This window comes from Ranitomeya imitator, chromosome 3 (genome assembly GCF_032444005.1).
Source record: "Ranitomeya imitator isolate aRanImi1 chromosome 3, aRanImi1.pri, whole genome shotgun sequence".
NCBI lineage: Eukaryota > Metazoa > Chordata > Amphibia > Anura > Dendrobatidae > Ranitomeya > Ranitomeya imitator.
The window spans coordinates 845,201,371-845,221,027 of NC_091284.1; the positions used below are offsets into that span (position 1 = coordinate 845,201,371).

At 48.0% G+C, this 19,657-nt stretch overlaps 1 protein-coding gene across 1 annotated transcript in view; it reads left to right on the plus strand.

Moving 5' to 3' along the window:
- Positions 1-19,657, plus strand: part of LOC138671448 (transient receptor potential cation channel subfamily M member 2-like) — a 348,271-nt gene that overhangs the window by 155,759 nt on the left and 172,855 nt on the right. The window contains exons 7-10 of the mRNA XM_069759624.1: positions 11,215-11,395; positions 13,481-13,542; positions 14,073-14,273; positions 14,428-14,530. Of these exons, the coding sequence (XP_069615725.1) occupies positions 11,215-11,395; positions 13,481-13,542; positions 14,073-14,273; positions 14,428-14,530 (547 nt within the window). The remainder of the gene's footprint in view (positions 1-11,214; positions 11,396-13,480; positions 13,543-14,072; positions 14,274-14,427; positions 14,531-19,657) is intronic.

Below are 19,657 nucleotides of genomic sequence, written 5' to 3' on the forward strand. Positions count from 1 at the left end.
GCACACGCTGAATTAAACACGTACACTATTTAGCCCATTATACTGTCAAACAGTAGTGGAGGCGTGACTACTAGTCTTTTTAAGGTGACGCAGCACAGGTGTACAAATTTACACCTAGGTGCTGTGCGCTGATTCCTTACCGTTGTTATTTGCAGTACAGGAAACTGCGCTCTTGTGTTATCCCTTGGCAATACCCTGTTAGTGCAGGCCGTCTCATGACCTCATTTCATGTTGGCCGGTGCGGTTAACGATGGCCATAAATCCCAGACCCACAGTGGCTTTTCCTAAAGTCACACTGCGGTGCTGGGATTCGTGGCCTTGTGCAGTAAATATGTTCGCCGCTCACACATGTCCTTACACCTGCTTCAGACTGGGCGGCCTCAGCTGATCCCTTATCGCATGCCGCGGCCATGAGGCCGCACAGTCAGAAGAAGGCGGAAGGAGGGGAGTGAAAACAGGGGAACATATGCACTGCTCGTGCCCATCAATCACACCCTCGCAGTCAAAATATATGAGACAACGGGGGGCGTTGTGTCGGGCAGGGGGGACGCACAGGCACAGCCAGCCAACCAATGATGTCAGGAGACGGGCAGCGCTAACAATGGGGGTGCTGCGTGTCATTAAAAAGGAAAGTCACACCTCAGGGACATTGTAATGGTCTGTAATGAGACACATTTTGTACTTGTTGAGTTCCACGTGTGCAAGGAGAAAAAGTCAGCCACCTTGTACAAATGCAGCAGTACTGCTGTACAAGGTGGCTGTTATACATAGAAACACCTGGGGGGGTGGGGGGCAGGCTCCCTTCAATTTCAGTTCATGTTCCTGCGTGGCGTTTGCAGGAAACGTTGCAAGCTACACAGCAGGGGAACAGCTGGCGGTGCTGAACCCCACTAACACATTGGCTGTTTTTTTTATCTCTGTGCAGCTAGCATGTCCGGGCAGAAACTGGCGTTGTTTGAGCCCAGGGTCAGCAGGAGGAGGAGAGGAGCAAAGTGTAGGCCGAAGCCTGCACTGGTGGCAGCTTTTGGTCAGTTGTGCCAGCGTGGCTTGTGCTGGACACGATGCCGACTACACAGCAGAGGAACAGCTGGCGGTGCTGAACCCCACTAACACATTGGCTGGTGTTTTTCTCTGTGCAGCTAGCATGTCCGGGCAGAAACTGGCGTTGTTTGAGCCCAGGGTCAGCAGGAGGAGGAGAGGAGCAAAGTGTAGGCCGAAGCCTGCACTGGTGGCAGCTTTTGTTCTGTTGTGCCAGCGTGGCTTGTGCTGGACACGTTGCCGACTACACAGCAGGGGAACAGCTGGCGTTGCTGAACCCCACTAACACATTGGCTGGTGTTTTTCTCTGTGCAGCTAGCATTTCCGGGCAAAAACTAGCGGTGTTTGAGCCCAGGGTCAGCAGGAGGAGTAGAGGAGCAGAGTGTAGGCCGAAGCCTAGTTGAACCAATTTCAAAGGTTACCTTTAACCCCCCCCTCAGGTGTTGCAAGGTACAAGAGCCACACCTTGAACAGCATTAATGATGCACAAGTCAAAGGTTGCTCTATTTAATTTTGCTCCTTGCACACGCTGAATTAAACACGTACACTATTTAGCCCATTATACTGTCAAACAGTTGTGGAGGCGTGACTTGTCTTTTTAACGAGACGCAGCACAGGTGTCAAAATTTGCACCTAGGTACTGGGCGCAGATTCCTGAGCGTTGTTATTTGCTGTACAGGAGTCTGCGCTATTGTGATCCCTTGGCCATGCGCTGTGAGCGCTTCCTGTCTTCTGACCTCATTTCATGTCGGCCGTTGCGGTTAGCGATGGACATGAATCCCAGACCCACAGTGTGTTTTCAAAAAATCACACTGCGTGGCTGGGATTCGTGGCCTTGTGCAGTAAATAGGTTTGCCGCTTACACATGTCCTTACACCTGCTCCAGACTGGGCGGCCTCAGCTGATCCCTTATCGCCTACCACGGCCAGGAGGCCGCACAGTCTGAAGAAGGCGGAAGGAGATGAGTTAAGACAGGCGAACATATGCACTGCTCGTGCCCATAAACCACACCCTCGCTGACAAAATAAATATGACAACGAGGGGCGTTGTTTCTAGCAGGGCGGATGCACAGGCGCAGCCAGCTAACCATGATGACAAAAGACGGGAAACGCTACCAAGGGGGGTGCTGCGTATCATTACAAAGGAAAGTCACACCTCAGTGACAGTGGAATGGTCTCAATGAGACACATTTTGTACGTGTTGAGTTCCACGTGGGCAAGGAGAAAAAGTCAGCCACCTTGTACAAATGCAGCAGTACTGCTGTACTAGGTGGCTGTTATACATAGAAACACCTGGGGGGGTGGGGCCAGGTTCCCTTTTAATTTCAGTTCCTGTGCCTGCATGGCGTTTGCAGGTCACGTTGCCGGCTACACAGCAGGGGAACAGCTGGCGTTGCTGAACCCCACTAACACATTGGCTGGTGTTTTTCTCTGTGCAGCTAGCACTTCCGGGCAAAAACTAGCGGTGTTTGAGCCCAGGGTCAGCAGGAGGAGGAGAGGAGCAGAGTGTAGGCCGAAGCCTGCACTGGTGGCAGCTTTTGTTCTGTTGTGCCAGCGTGGCTTGTGCTGGACACGTTGCCGACTACACAGCAGGGGAACAGCTGGCGGTGCTGAACCCCACTGACACATCACCTAGTGTTTTTTCTGTGTAGACAACACTTCCAGGTGGCAACTGACAGTGTTGAAACCCAGGGAATCAAAGAGGAGCAGAGTGTAGGCCGAAGCCTGCAGTGGAGCAAGTTGAAAGGGAACCTTTAACCCCCCCCCCAGGCATTTGTTGCTGAAAGAGCCATCTTGTACAGCAGTAATACTGCACATGGAAAATGGTTGTTCCGAAAATTATGCTCCTTGCAAACGCTGAAGTACACACTCATATAATGTGTCCCCTCACACCGTCAAACCATCCCGGAAGTGGGACTTTCCTTTGTAATGTGACACAGCACAGCCGTCATTCCAACCCCCTTGGTGCCGGGCGCCACCTCCTCAACGTTGTTTGGTTCTGTCACGGAGCCCGCGCTGTAATGTTATCCCTTGGCCATGCACAGTTAGCGGTGCCCGTCTTCTGACATCATGTAGGTGTCAGGCTGGCAGTGCCTGTGCGTCCAAGCTGCCCGAGATCCAACCTTGCAGTGTCATCTAATGTAGTCCCACTGCGGGCCAGGGATCCATGGGCATGCGCAGTGCATATCATCGCCTCTCACTCACCTCCTTCCTGCTTCTTCAGACTGTGCGGCGTCACGGCCGTGGCATGCTATTAGGGATCAGCTGACGCCGCCTAGTCTGAAGAAGCGTGAAGAAGGGGAGTGAGAGGCTAGTATATGCACTGCGCATGGCCATGGATACCAGGCCCACTGTGGGATCACATTAGACGACACTGCGAGGTGTGATTTCGGGCAGCGTGGACGCACAGGCGCAGCCAGGACGACAACAAATGATGTCAGAGGACGGGCAGCGCAAACTGTGCATGGCCAAGGGATAACATAACAGCGCAGGGTCCATGACGGAATCAAACAACGCTAAGGAGGCAGCGCACGGTGCCAAGGGGGTAGCAATGACGGCTGTGCTGCGTCACATTACAAAGGAAAGTCCCACCTCCGGGACGGTTGGACGGTGTGAGGGGACACATTACATGAGTGTGTAGTTCAGCGTTTGCAAGGAGCATAATTTCAAGAGCGACCTTTCCCTTGTGCAGTATTAGTGCTGCACATGGTGGCTCTTTCAGTAACAAACGCCTAGGGGGGGGGGGGGACAGGTCCCCTTACATTTTAGTTGTGCCAGCGTGGCGGTCGCATGACACGTTGCCGGATACACAGCTGGGGATCAGGTGACGTTACTGAACCCCAATAACAGAGGAGCGACTGTTGACTGTGCACACAGCACTTCCAGGCACCAACTGGCGGTGTTAGAGCCCAGGGACAGCAGGAGGAGCAGATTGGAGGTATTGCCGCACACACAGCTGGGGATCAGCTGACGTTACTGAACCCCAATAACAGAGGAGCGACTGTTGACTGTGCACACAGCACTTCCAGGCACCAACTGGCGGTGTTAGAGCCCAGGGACAGCAGGAGGAGCAGATTGGAGGTATTGCCGCACACACAGCTGGGGATCAGCTGACGTTACTGAACCCCAATAACAGAGGAGCGACTGTTGACTGTGCACACAGCACTTCCAGGCACCAACTGGCGGTGTTAGAGCCCAGGGACAGCAGGAGGAGCAGAGGAACAGAGTGTAGGCCGAAGCCTGATTGGAGCAAGTTGAAAGGAAACCTTTAACCCCCCCCAAGACGTTTGTAGCTGAAAGAGCCATGTTGTGCAGCACTAAGGATGCAAAAGGAAAAGGTTGCTCTTTTAATTATGCTCCTTGCAAACACCGAAGTAAACACTAAAAATGTGTCCCTTTATACCGTTAAACCGTTCCGGAGGTGCGAATTTCCTTCGTAATGGGACACAGCACAGCTGTCATTCCTATCCCCTTGATGCCGTGCGCTGCCTCCTCAGCGTTGTTTTAAGCTGTCACGGAGCCTGCGCTGTTCTGTTAGCCCTTGGCCATGCCCAATTAGCGCTGCCTGTCTTCTGACATAATTTGGTGTCAGGCTGTCAGTGCCTGTGCGTCCACGCTGCTCCAGATCCCACCTCGCAGTCTCATCTAACGTAATCCCACTGCGGGCCTTGGAACCATGGGCATGCACAGTGCATAACCTCGACTCTCACTCCCCTCCTTCCCTCTTCTTCAGACTGTGCGGTGTCACGGCCGTGGCATGCTAGGGATCAGCTGACGGCGCACAGTCTAAAGAAGGCGGAGGGAAATGAGCGAGAGCCCGAGGGGAAGATATGCACTGCGCATGCCCATGGATCCCAGGCCCGCAGTGTGACTCAATCAGAAGACACTGCGAGGCGGGATCTCGGGCACCGCGGCCGCACAGGCGCAGCCAGCCTGACACCAAATTATGTCAGAAGACAGGCAGCGCAAATAGGGCATGCCCAAGGGATAACAGAACAGCGCAGGCTCCGTGACAGCTTAAAACAACGCTGAGGAGGCAGCGGATGGCACCAAGGGGGTAGGAATGACGGCTGTGCTGCGTCACATTACGAAGGAAAGTCCCAGCTCCGGGACGGTATAACGGTATCAGTGAACACATTTTATAAGTGTTAAGTTCTGCGTGTGCAAAGAGCTAAAAAAAAAAAAGCTACCTTTTCCTTGTGCAGCATTACTGCTGCACAAGATGGCTCTTTCAGTAACAAACGACGGGGGGGGGGGGGACAGGTTCCCTTACATTTAGGTTGTTGTGCCAGCGTGGCGGTCGCAGGACACATTGCTGGCTACACAGCTGGGGATCAGCTGACGTTACTGAAACCCAATAACACTGGGTCGTATTTTTTTACTGTGCAGCCTGCACTTCTGAGCCGCAACTGGCGGTGTTGGAGCCCAGGAATAGCAGTTCAGGTGGTAGAAAGATGAACACAGCAGGAGACCTGGATGACACCCAATTACTTAATCAGGCAGAGGAGTGGCAAATTCCTGCGAGATCCAGGCCTGGTTCATTTTCAGGAAAGTAAGCCGGTCAACGTTATCGGAGGATAGTCGCATGCGACGGTCTGTTAGTACACCACCTGCGGCACTAAAGACACGTTCCGATAAGACACTAGCCGCAGGGCAAGCCAGCACCTCCAATGCATACTGGCTTAGCTCTGGCCATGTATCCAGCTTAGAGACCCAAAACTTGAACGGGGAAGAGCCGTCTGGGAGTACAGTAAGAGGGCAAGCCATGTAGTCTGTCACCATCTGACAGAACCGTTGCCTCCTGCTGACTGGAGCCGCCGGTGATGGTGTAGACATTTGGGGCGGGCACACAAAAGTGTGCCAGAGTTGTGCCATACTGGGCTTGCCTTGGGCAGAGGCACTGCTTCTGCTCCCTCTTTGGGCAGAGCCTCCCCCACTGCCTCGACGCACTGAGCTGCTTTGTAAAGCACTAGCAGCACTCCTCTCAGTTGGACAGGAGAAGATGATGGAATTCACCAGTGTGTCGTGGTACTTATTACCACAATTTACGCTCCCGGGTCAACGCAGGGATGAGGTTTTGGACGTTGTCCCGGTAGCGAGGATCGAGGAGGGTGAACACCCAATAATCAGGCATGTTGAGAATGTGGTCGATGCGGCGGTCGTTTCTCAGGCACTGCAGCATGAAATCCACCATGTGCTGCAGAGTGCCAACTGGCCCAGAAACGCTGTCCCCTGCTTGAGACATGATCTCTGCCCGCTCGTCATCACCCCACCCTCGCTGTACACACTGACCACTGGACAATTGTGTCGCTCCCTCCTCTGGACGGAGCTCTTCCTCCTCCATTGACTCCTCCTCATCCTCCTCACAAATTGGCCCCTGCGTACCCCTTTGTGAGGAACCACGTGGCGCTGACTCTCCAGAAGCTGATGGAAAAGGTGACTCCTCATCCTCCACCTCTTCCACCACATCATCCCTTAACCCTTGCAAAGTTTGCTGAAGCAGGCAGATAAGGGGGACAGTCATGCTGACTAGTGCATCATCTGCACTTGCCATCCGCGTGGAATAATCAAAAGGACGCAAAACCTGGCAGACGTCCTTCATAGTGGCCCACTCTGTGGTTGTGAAGTCTGATCGGCGCTGACTGCGACTTCTTTGCGCCTGATGCAGCTGGTACTCCATAACTGCTTGCTGCTGCTCACACAACCGCTCCAACATATGTAACGTGGAATTCCACCGGGTAGGTAGGTCACATATGATGCGGTGTTCCGGAAGGCGGAATCGGCGCTGCAGAGCAGCAATGCGGGATCTGGCCAAGCTGGAACGCCGCAAGTGAGCACACTCTAGGCGGACCTTGTGCAGCAGGGCATCAAGATCCGGATAGTCCCTCAGAAAAGTCTGCACAACCAAATTGAGCACATGTGCCAGACATGGGATGTGAGTGAGGTTGCCAAGGGCCAAAGCTGCCACCAGATTTCGGCCATTGTCACACACTACCATGCCTGGCTGGAGATTCGCTGGCAGTAACCACACATCGCTCTCCTGCTTGATGGCATTCCAGAGCTCCTGCGCTGTGTGGCTTCGATGCCCCAATGAAACTAGTTTCAAGACGGCCTGCTGACGTTTGGCCACGGCTGTGCTCATGTCGGTCATAGGTAAACGTTCACGGGTCCATGTGGAGGTGGACTGTCACGGATCCTGCAGAGAGGAATCAGAGGAACTGGTGTAAGAGGAGGAGTCGATGCGTACAGACTGGATTCCTGCAATCCTTGGAGTGGGCAGGACACGTCCTGCGCCACTCACACGATCTGTACCTGGCTCAACAACATTAACCCAATGGGCAGTGAGGGAAACATATCGCCCCTGTCCATGCTGACTGGTCCACGCATCGGTGGTGAGGTGGACCTTGCTACTGACGGCGTTCAGTAGCGCATGTTTTATGTTTGCCTCAACATGCCTGTGCAGGGCAGGGACAGCCTGCCTGCTGAAGTAAAAGCGGCTGGGCACCTTGTACTGTGGGACTGCCAATGCCATCAAGTCACGGAAGCTGTCAGTCTCCACCAGCCTGAACGAGAGCATTTCCAGGGACAACAGTTTGGCAATGCCTGCATTCAGAGCCTGTGCTCGGGGGTGGTTGGCCGAGAATGCCCGCCTTTTCTCCCATGCCTGTACTACCGATGGCTGTAGAGTAGACTGGGAGTGTGAGGATGACTGGGAAGGTGGTGCTGTGGGTGGAATTACACAAGGTCTCTGGGAGGAAGCCAAACCAGCTGTGCGTGAGCTGGAGGAAGAGGCAACACGAGCTGAAGAGGTGGTAGCTGCCGCTGTTGGTTGGCCTACATCTTCAGTGTGTTTCTGTAACTCCACCGCGTGCCTGGTCCGCACATGTTTCCACATATTTGTGGTATTGAGGTTGCTGACATTTTTCCCTCTTTTTACTTTATGATGACACAGCTTGCATTTGACAAAACAAATGTCATCTGCAACTGTGTCAAAAAAGGACCAGGCACTGCAAGTCTTGGGAGCGCCCTTTTTGGCTTTGGAAAGAGACAGGCTCCTAACGGGTGCCAAAGTGGAGGCTACAGGCTCCGCAGTCTTCCCCCTCCCTCTCCCTCTTTGGCCCGTAAGAGGAAGCTCTTCCTCTGAGCTGCTCCCACCACCTTCCTGTTCCTCACGCCACGATGGGTCAAGGACCTCATCATCTCCACTACCCTCTGCCACCAACTGCTCCTCCTGGGTAGTCTCAGCAGCACAGTACGCACGAGAAAGCGGCACCTGAGTTTCATCATCAGATGCGTACTGCGCTGTGGTCACCGGAGGCACTGGCCCACCTGCCTCTTCAGAGTCAGAGAGAAAAAGGTGTTGGGCATCACTGCACACTGCCTCTTCTTCCATTTCTCCAATTCTGCTTGGCTGGCCCCCTGTTTCCAAGCCAAGAGATTCAGAGAACAGAAGTAGAGACGGCTCCTGTCCTGGGCTCTCTGACTGCCTGGCCAATTTGGCAGGTGGTGAAGAGACAGATGGCTGCTCTCCAGTGCTCTGTGCCTGAGAGGATGCGGCACTAACTGAAGTCGATGCCGAGGCGTTAGCTGCCATCCACCCGACAACGGCTTCAATTTGGTCTTCACGCAGCAGCGGTGCACGGCGCTCTCCGACAAAGCTGCGCATGAAGGACTGTTCCCTGCTGAAACTGAGTGACGACGAGTCACCGGCGCCCGCAGCAGGCACAGAATCACCACGTCCTCTCCCTGCTCCTCTCCCTGCTCCGCGCCCACGCCCACGTGCCTTACTCCCTGCCCTCTTCATCTTGGTTGACAGATAAAGATAAGCAGAAAAGTACTAAGGCCTTAGTGTGCTTATTCCTGTAATGCTCCTCCTAACAGGTGTAAGAAACACTAATGTTGTAAATTGTGGACTAAACTTTATTATTTTTCAAATGTGGCCTACACAAGTGTTAAGTTGTGTTTGGTGAACTTAACCTTTTTTTTGGTGCAGATCGGGCTACAGAGCAAGTTTAAATCACACGGAGACCGTGCAGACAGCCGTAAACGGCGCTGCAAGGCCAAAAAACCCTCCTCTAGGTTATCCTATATAGTGTTTTTCCACTATTTAGCTGGATACAAGTGGAAAGACACTAATAGGAATTTTTTTTTTCAAATTTTAAACTGGCTGCACTATTTGTAAAAAAGGAAATTGTTTTTCAAGGTATGAGGCAGTAACGCACCCTGAGCTGAATCCAACCGGCTATGGCTGCACACAGACTACAGGGCGAGCTGCGCTCACACGGAGACCGTGCAGACAGCCGTAAACGGCGCTGCAAGGCCCCAAAAAAACCCTCTAGGTTATCCTATGCAGTGTTTTTCCACAATTGAGCTGGAGACTGGTGGAAAGACACTAATAGGAATTTTTTTTTTTTTCAAATTTTAAACAGGCTGCACTATTTCAAAAAAAGGAAAATTTTTCTCAAGGTATGAGGCAGTAACGCACCCTGAGCTGAATCCAACCGGCTATGGCTGCACACAGACTACAGGGCGAGCTGGGCTCACACGGAGACCGTGCAGACAGCCGTAAACGGCGCTGCAAGGCCAAAAAACCCCCTCTAGGTTATCCTATATAGTGTTTTTCCACTATTTAGCTGGATACGAGTGGAAAGACACTTATAGGATTTTTTTTTGTCAAATTTTAAACAGGCTGCACTATTTGAAAAAAAAGGAAAATTTTTCGCAAGGTATGAGCCAGTAACGAACCCTGAGCTGAATCCAACCGGCTATAGCTGCACACAGACTACAGGGCGAGCTGGGCTCACACGGAGACCGTGCAGACAGCCGTAAACGGCGCTGCAAGGCCCCAAAACCCCCCTCTAGGTTATCCTATGTAGTGTTTTTCCACAATAGAGCTGGAGACTGGTGGAAAAACACTAATAGGAAATTTGAGAAAAAATGTGCAGCAGGCTGCACTAAGAGCAAAAAAGAACAACTGTGTGAGGCAGTGTGAACCCCCCCTGAGCTGAATACCGGGTATATGGCTGCACACAGACTACAGAGTGAGCTGCACACACACACACACACAGAGACCTTGCAGAACGCTGTTAAAACAGCGCTGCAAGGCAAGAGCAAGGTGAACAGTGAAGAACACACAGCGTTTTGCTAAATTAGCCTTTGGAAAGGAAAATAAAGCAATTAGCTATCTCAACTGGCCCTCAGTTAGAACACAGCGTCCTGTCCCTAACTGAAATCACAGCAGAGTGAGCGCAAAATGGCGGCAGCGCTTTTTTATAGTGCAGAGTGACATCATTTCAGCAGCCAATCCCAGCCTTGCCAGTACTTACATGCCCACCATGCTAAACAGGATGTGCCCACACTTTCATTCATTCCTCATTGGCTGCAGCGTTCAATTTGAATTCTGGGAACTTCCGATTCCGGTATCCGATACGCGGGAAGTATCGGAATTCAGTATCGGAATTCCGATACCGCAAATATCGGCCGATACCCGATACTTGCGGTATCGGTATGCTCAACACTAGTCATCACTAAGGCTGCAAAGAGTTTGTATGTTCTCTCTGTGTTTGCGTGGGTTTCCTCCAGGTTCTCCGGTTTCCTCCCACATTCCAAAGACATACTGATAGGGAATTTAGATTGTGAACCCCATCGGGGACAGCGATGATAATATGTGCAAACTGTAAAGCGCTGCGGAATATGTTAGCGTTATATAAAAAACAAAGATTATTATTAAGGCTATGTGCCCACGTTGCGGATTAGGCTTAGGAAATTTTTGTGCGGATTTGACGCGTTTTTTGTGCAGATTTTGTGCGGATTTGCTGTGGATTTACTGCGGATTTTTTGCGGATTTACTGTGTTTTTTACCCCTGCGAATTTCTATAATGGAATGGGTACAAAAAAACGCTGCAGATCCGCACAAAGAAGTGACACGCTCCTTCTTTTAATCCGCAGCGTTTCCGCACGGAATTTTCCGCACCATTAGCACAGCGTTTTTTTCCCCTATTGATTTACATTGTACTGTAAATCACTTGCGGATCTGTAACGTTTCTGCGAGGCAAAAAACACTGTGGATCGGCAGGAAATCCGCAACGTGTGCACATACCCTAATAGTGACCTAACCAAGTGAGGAATTTCAGGGGGTTTTTTTGGATGAAGGTATATACTTGTGCTTTCCCCACAGGGTGGCGCTCCAGCTCTATACCCGATGGATGAGGGATCTCAGGGGGCATTGTGCTGTCTGGATAACAACCACACACACTTTATCCTGGTGGATGACGGGACACATGGAAAGTATGGAGTGGAAATCCCGCTGAGAGGTCGACTAGAGAAATACATCTCCCAGCAAACAATGCAGACAGGAGGTGAGATAGTAATGAGTAGACCTCCACGTGGAGCTGTGAACATAGAAATACACTGGAAAGTCATTATTTCTACACCAAATATCCATCTCACCCATGCCGGTCCAAGAGTTCTCACCACAGAGGTGACTGATAGTGTCCTGGCATGAGCAAGGCCCCTGATTTCAGGCCATCTTACATCTGGACATAGAAAACATATGCACACGGAAACACCAAAATATCGTTTATAAAGGATATACATTTTACCTAAACTTCTTCATGGTTCTCATGTCTTGGTGCCTCCCGTGTGAATATATTAAAGTGCACTCATGCTCGGTAGAGGCCATCAGAACTTCTAGAGTGGTTCCGATTGGTCTGGACCTGGCAACGCATAGACCTCAAAGGACAATGTTGTCCCATTTCACAAGGGCCCTGAGTCGAGTTGGGCAGAGAAGAGAGTGTTGAGTTTCTGGATTCTTTATTTCCAATTTTGGTGGACTGAATATATTGAATGGGAGCTGTGACCCCTGCAATATTCTGAATATGCAGGCCATAGTTTTTCCCGTATTTGTTCCACTGGTTTTCCATAGAGGAAGCATCAGCATCTTCATAAGAAGTGCACCACTAGTGGGTACAAATCCATATTAGATATGCTGAAGTGGATTCATTGACATCCATTCAGTGAACTCTACAAGTTTTGGCCCTTGTGGTGCTTTGTGCAATTAATAAAGACACCGGCCATGCCTGGAAACGTAGCAGTGATTGTTTGTTCATCATATCTAAAAAAAAAACTTGCTTATCTCTTAAGAAATGGGCAAGAACATGGAATAGAATGTCCATGACAGAGGTCTCTTGCCTCTTCTACCTTACGAATCATATTCTTCACTAGCCAAATGTAAATAAAAATGGAGAAGATGTATGCAGCACTGAACGGGAAACCACTGGGTAAATCTGACAGGGAGAAGGACTTGGGGATCCTAGGTAATGATAAACTTACCTGGAGCAGCCAGTGCCAGGCAGCAGCTGCCAAGGCAAACAGGATCATGGGGTGCATTAAAAGAGGTCTGGATACACATGATGAGAGCATTATACTGCCTCTGTACAAATCCCTAGTTAGACCGCACATGGAGTACTGTGTCCAGTTTTGGGCACCGGTGCTCAGGAAGGATATAATGGAACTAGAGAGAGTACAAAGGAGGGCAACAAAATTAATAAAGGGGATGGGAGAACTACAATACCCAGATAGATTAGCGAAATTAGGATTATTTAGTCTAGAAAAAAGACGACTGAGGGGCGATCTAATAACCATGTATAAGTATATAAGGGGACAATACAAATATCTCGCTGAGGATCTGTTTATACCAAGGAAGGTGATGGGCACAAGGGGGCATTCTTTGCGTCTGGAGGAGAGAAGGTTTTTCCACCAACATAGAAGAGGATTCTTTACTGTTAGGGCAGTGAGAATCTGGAATTGCTTGCCTGAGGAGGTGGTGATGGCGAACTCAGTCGAGGGGTTCAAGAGAGGCCTGGATGTCTTCCTGGAGCAGAACAATATTGTATCATACAATTATTAGGTTCTGTAGAAGGACGTAGATCTGGGGATTTATTATGATGGAATATAGGCTGAACTGGATGGACAAATGTCTTTTTTCGGCCTTACTAACTATGTTACTATGTTACTATGCTACTAAGACTTGACATCCATTTTTATGATTTGTGACTGGGATCCTTTAGTAATAATGTAAATTGTCAGTGTGTCGTCAAAATTCAGGACTTCTTTGGGAAGCCTCACAGCATGAGGATAACCTCACAGCATGGGGTTGCGATCCAATCAGAAAACCAGCATTAGAGTCACCACCAGTCACATGGCATGAGGGTCATGAAGCAAACAGCATTTGGGTCACAAAGCACACAACATGGGGTCACAAGTCACACAGCATGAGGGCCATGATCCACTGGTTGGAGAACACTGATCTAGAGCAAACTTGTCCTGTTCTGCACATAATACACATGATCCTACTACTGTCCAGCGTGTTTCACATTATGATGTGCCTGGATGTTTGGGTTCCTCTTATTATTCTGCCATCATATAACTTTTATGTCTTTCAGGGACAGCATTAAAAGTCCCAATAGTGTGTGTGGTGCTTGAAGGAGGCCCGGGAACCCTGGATGTAAGTGCCCCGCACACCCGGCTGTTCTAGTCTTTCATGTTTCTCACTTTTTTTCAATCACCTTCTTCATCTCAAGCTTTTCCATTGTCCATGAGAAACTTGAACCAGTCTATCAGTTCTGTGGTCGGTTCCAGTCAAAATGATTTCTGTATATACATAGAGATGACCTGTGATCTCCAGAATGAAAAGCTCCAGATCTGACACTAGACCCCTAGACTAACCAAATGTTCCATTTACTGATGATATGACCAATAGTCAAAGCCATGGTCCAGGGTCTGATGTGGAGCCACATCTACACCAGGACAGATAGCGCACACTTGTCTTATGCCGGCTGTTACAACCCGTCCTGTTGGAATGATAGAAGAGTTGGAATATGTTACTTGGTCACTTTCTCTTTATCTCTTTCCATCATGATATTAAGACAATCTAGGTGAGCTATGAACCCTGCTCCAGGTCTGGCCAACCAGTTATGGCCCCTTCTTTCTGATGTCCCACCACACCATCAAGTCATTACTGTAATCTCTCTGCAGACGATCCACAGCTCTATGTGTAATAACACGCCGTGCGTAATCGTAGAAGGGTCTGGACGTGTTGCTGACATCATTGCGCAAGTAGCAAACCTTAGTTCATCAAGGATTACCATCTCTCTTATCAAGGACAAACTGAGGAACCTCTTCCATGACACATATGATAATTTCACAGAAGCTCAGATCATCATGTGGACCAAGAAGGTAAGTCACAAAGTGTAGGATTTGACCACAGAAAACCTGGTCCACTTCTTTCCCACTTCAGTGTGATGAAGACTTTACCACAAATCTCCACTAAAAATTAGATTTTGCTTTAGAGGAAATTCTCTGTTAACTTTTCCTGATTTATTTCCTGCAGATTCAAGACATTGTGCGGATGGGATCTCTGCTTACCATCCTGAGGGAAGAGAAAGTAGGAGACCAAGGAATGGACGTCGCCATCCTGCACGCATTACTAAAGGGTCAGTGTGCTTTATGTATAGTGTGGAGATACGGGGGGTCAGTGGGTTCTCTTGTCAGAGGCCCGAGACCGCATGGACCAGGGAACATCCCACTGAACACCCTCTCTCCTTTTATCATGGGAAGAATACTACTCAAGGTGAGGGTAAAACAAAGAGGCAATACCATATAATATATAATATACAATAACATATAGAACAGGTCCAGCAAATACACAAGATGGTGCAAATTACAGAGTCACACCCTTACGCTGAGTCACCGGGATTAGAGCAGCTTCGACTTCAGAGCTTCCAGGGCCAACTACCTCCACCTGTGGCACCCTACTTTTGGTGGGCACCCACAGAGAGGAGGTAACGACAAGCTTAGGAAGCTGACAGTCCATTGAGATGCGTGGCCAGGTGACCAGAAGGTCACAACTCGGCTTCTCTGAACATTTCCATGGAGCCAGGTGACCGATGGGTGCCAATCCTGGCTTCACTAAGCATATCAATGGGGCTCAGGTGACCAGAGGGTCCATATCCTGGCTTCCCCAAATGTATCCATGATGGTCATTGGAGCAGATCTGTATTCTTTCAGCTGGGGCAGTAGTCCCCTAAGCTGATATCATGTAGAAGGTCAACTCTGTGTCCCTATTAATGGAACCATGTTGTCCTGGTAGAGTGTTTGTTTATGGAGTTATGGTGTCCTGGCTCTTGTTCTGTCAAGTCACTTGATTCTTCTTGTAGAACACTAGAAATCCCTCTTTATATCCACATCTGTGGCTCTGGTCATCTTCTACAGGTCAATGGGGGAGGTGGGATGAGTTTAACTGGCATCGTTTGAGTATTTCATCAATCTGTATAGTTCATCCTCCTCTGTTTTGTAGGTCAACAAACTAGCTAGCCTGGCACAATATGTAATCAACATATTAACCCCTTCCCAACGTGCGCCATATATATATATACAGCGAACTCCCGCATCCCGCCTGATATACACAAAGTCATAATTGCACGGGCGTTTAACTCCTGTTATTCCACGGTCAATAGTGATAGCGACATCATGGGGCATCACAGAGGGAGATGCCGATGGTCTTCATGGTGACCCCAGGCTAAAAGATGGCCCCGGAGTCACCCAGAGATGTTGGCCTGTCAGCTCATGCTCAGAGCAGCACCTGACACGTGTCCTCCTTGCATGTTAGATGCAGATCTAATCCCAGAAGCATTGCAGAGTATTAGATCAGCTATCTGTCAGTGTGAAGTTGATGTCCCATCCTGGGACAATGGCAAAAAGTAAAACAAGTCAATAAAAATTGTACAAATATTTTTTAAAAATTGCATAATAAAGAACAAAAAGAAAAATTATTAATCCAATAAAAAACATTTATGTAAAAAAAGAAAATAAAAAAATACACCATTTGGTATTGCTGCGTCCGAAACCACCCAACCTATAAAAAAAGCACACTAGTTAACCCCTTTAGTGAATGCCGTTAAAAAATAAATAAAAAAGAGGCAAAAAACAATGCTTTATCATCATACCGCTGAACTAAAAGTGGAATAAAACACGATAAAAAAGAAAAATGTAAATAAACATTCAAAATTCTTCACCTGCTGTTGACTTGTTCATTCTGCCTCCCAAAGATCATAGTAAGGCTCAGCGCATATTTATCCTGCACGATATGCTGAGCGCTTACACAAAGATTTCCATGGAAATCTCCAAAATGCGTGATTCAGACGGAACCCCCAGCAGAAGATTCCCTATAATGAGGCATATGGTGGCACTGTGGATGTCGTCTGACTTATGGTGTAAGTCTTTTTAGGTGTGTTTGAAAAAAAAAAGTGCTGTCGGCCACAGTTTTGTGCACCTCTGAATAAAAAGGTCACCACTGAACAGAGGCCAGGCGGAGTCCAGAGTAATGTTGCTGCCTCGCTATAGTGACTGGATCCCTTGGGGCTTTCATCTAAATTATGTCACTCAGAGATTTAGGTGTAAAACCTTAACATAGTAACATAGTTAGTAAGGCCGAAAAAAGACATTTGTCCATCCAGTTCAGCCTATATTCCATCATAATAAATCCCCAGATCTACGTCCTTCTACAGAACCTAATAATTGTATGATACGTGATCAGTGTAGAGCGCCAGATAAATGTGATCCCAAATGTTATGCAAAATAAAAACTTCAACTCAATCCACAAAAAAGCAAGTCCCCACTCAGGTCCATCATCTGTTGACGGAAATATAGGGGGCATGCACCTTAAAGGTATGACAAAGGCTTGAAACAGTACAATAGCTCCTCACACTCCAAAAGAAATTCAGCAAATTCTGCCCTCAGAAATCCAAATGCCCACTTCCTCCTGAGCCCTAGCATGTATAAACCACATTTAGCACCCACATGTTTGGCATTTCTGTAGCGATGAGAGCCCGCCTAATTTACAGGTTCGTGTCTCCAATGTACTGGTCACTACTCAGCGACATCCACTGCTGTTTGTTTCTAGAAAACACCCACGGAGTCAACATCACCACTGCACCTGCACATAGATTCTCAAAAGGGGTATAACTTAATAAAATCGGGTCACTTGAGGGGGGAAATCTGCTCTTCTAGCAGTTAGAGACCACCAACTATACTAGGGAAATCTGCACTCCAAGAGGCAAATAGCTCTCAGTCCCTCCCGAGTCTCACCGGATGACTAGGCAGCACTGTACAGCCACATAGGGGATATTTCTACATTCATCAGAAGTTGTGGGACACATTTTGGTGCCATTTTTAGTCGTTTCCCAGTGTGAAAATGTAAAATCTGGGGATAAAAAAAATGTTGGTGGTAAAAATGTAATTATTTTTTCTTCATGCCCAATGGTATAAAATTCTGTGACACACCTGTGGTGTCAATATGATCACTGCACCTGTAGATTAAATTCATTGTATTTTGTAAAATGGGGTCACTTATGGGGGGTTTGCTGCTCTGGCACCTCAGGGGCCGCAACAATGTGGCATGGCACCCTCAAACCAATCCAGCAAAATCTGAACTCCAATACGGCGTTTTATCCCTTCTGACCTTTGCACTGTGCCTCAAAAGTCGTTTTCGAGCACATACGGGGTATCGGCGTACTCAGAAGAATTTACACAACAAATTGTATGGTGCAGTTTCTCCTGTTACCCTTGTTAAAATGCAAAATTTGGGTTAAAGTAACATTTTTTGTTTGAAAAATGAGATTTTCTTATTTTCACGGCTCAATGTTATAAACTGTGAAGTACCTGGGGTTAATTGTGCTCACGACATATCTAGATAAGCTCCCAGAGGGGTCTCGTTTTCTTCCACATATGGGGTATCGGCATACTTGGGAGAAATTGCATAACAAATTTTAATGTCCATTTTTTCCTGTTAGGCTACTTTCAAACTAGCGTCGGAATTCGGCCCGTCGCATTGCATCGGGCCGAGATTCCGACGCTAGCATTGTTAGCGCCACACAACGGGTGCAGCGGATGCATTCTCCGGCGCATCCACTGCCCCATTGTGAGGTGCGGGGAGGTGGGGGCGGAGTTCTGGCCGCGCATGCGCGGTCAGAAAAAGCGGTCTGTCTGGAGCAAAAAACGTTACATTTAATGTTTTTTTCTCCCGGTGGTCCGCCACAACACGGCGCAACCATCGCACGACGGTTGCTACGTGTGGCAATGCGTCGCAATGCGTCGGTAATGTTACTCTATGGGGCAAAAACGCATCCTGCAAACAACTTTGCAGGATGCGTTTTTTCCCCTAAATGACGCATTAAAAAAAAACGCCAGTGTGAAAGTAGCCTTATACTTGCAAAAATAAAAAAAATTTGGGTCTAAAGTAACATTTTTTTTTTAAAAAGTGAAGTGTTCATTTTTTCCTTCCACATTGAATGAATTCCTGTGAAGCACCTGAAGGGTTAATACCCTTCTTGAATGTGGTTTTAAGTAACTTGAGGGGTGCAGTTTTTAGAATGGTGTCACTTCTGGGTATTTTCTGTCATATAGACCCCTCAAAGTCCCTTTCAGTGTGATGTGGTCCCTAAAAAATGGTTTTGTAAATTATGTTGGAAAGATAGGAAATTCTAAGGGTTAAAAGTTGCCCAGCAATTTCTCAAACAACAAAAACAATTAGGTTTTAAAAATTGTGCTGATGTAAAGTAGACATGTGGGAAATGTTATTTATTAAGTATTTTGTGTGACAACTCTCTGGTTTAAGGGCACAAGAATTAAAAATTAAAAAATGCACAATTTTCCAAATTTTAACCAAATTTTTTTCACAAACAAACACAAGTCATATTGAACAAATGTTACCGCTATCATGAAGTACAATATGTCACAAGAAAACATCCTTCGAATCTGTGGGATTGAAGCGTTCCAGAGTTATTACCACATTAAGTGACACTGTAGTAAGCACATTACCCGTGCCCATAGGTCCTACACAAGGGTAGGCAACACTCCATAATACATAGGGAACATATAGATCCTTCTGTAGAAAGCCAGATTAGGATCAACAAGTGTTTTTAAACCACAATATTAAAACAAATGTACTATGCTGGCCTCTCTTTGCTTGGTCTGAGGGACCAATCTGTTCTATTTTATCGCATGGTTTATATTTGTTGAATTAATAAATTTATTGTTTTAATATTGTGGTTTAGATCCAAGAAGTATCGTTTCTCCTTGCGGAGAGTGAGATGATAAGCATGCAGAGATGAGGAGACTTAAAGCCGCAATGCTCCTCTGGGAAATATGCAAATTGTCTCTTCAGAGAGGAAGAGGACTAGAACTCTAGTGCCACCTATTGGAAGTAGCAATCCTAACAGTCAATGTCGACCCTTTACCGAGCCTTGTCACATGACTTAGGATAATATTGTGGTTTAAAAACACTCCTTGATCCTAATATGGCTTTCTACAGAAGGATCTATATGTTCTATTAAGTGACACTGGTCAGAATTGTAAAAATTGGCCTGGCCAGGAAGGTGAAAACAGGCTTCGGATGAAGGGGTTAACAAACCTTTATTGTTCCATGACCCTGAGTCCCTGTCCTCCAGAGATAACAGACAATAAGTTACAACAAACATCAATTCAAAAGTCAACATCCAGGCTCATATGAACTATTGTGCTTCTTGACCAACCAAAGAAAAGCCACACAAATTCAAAAGTCA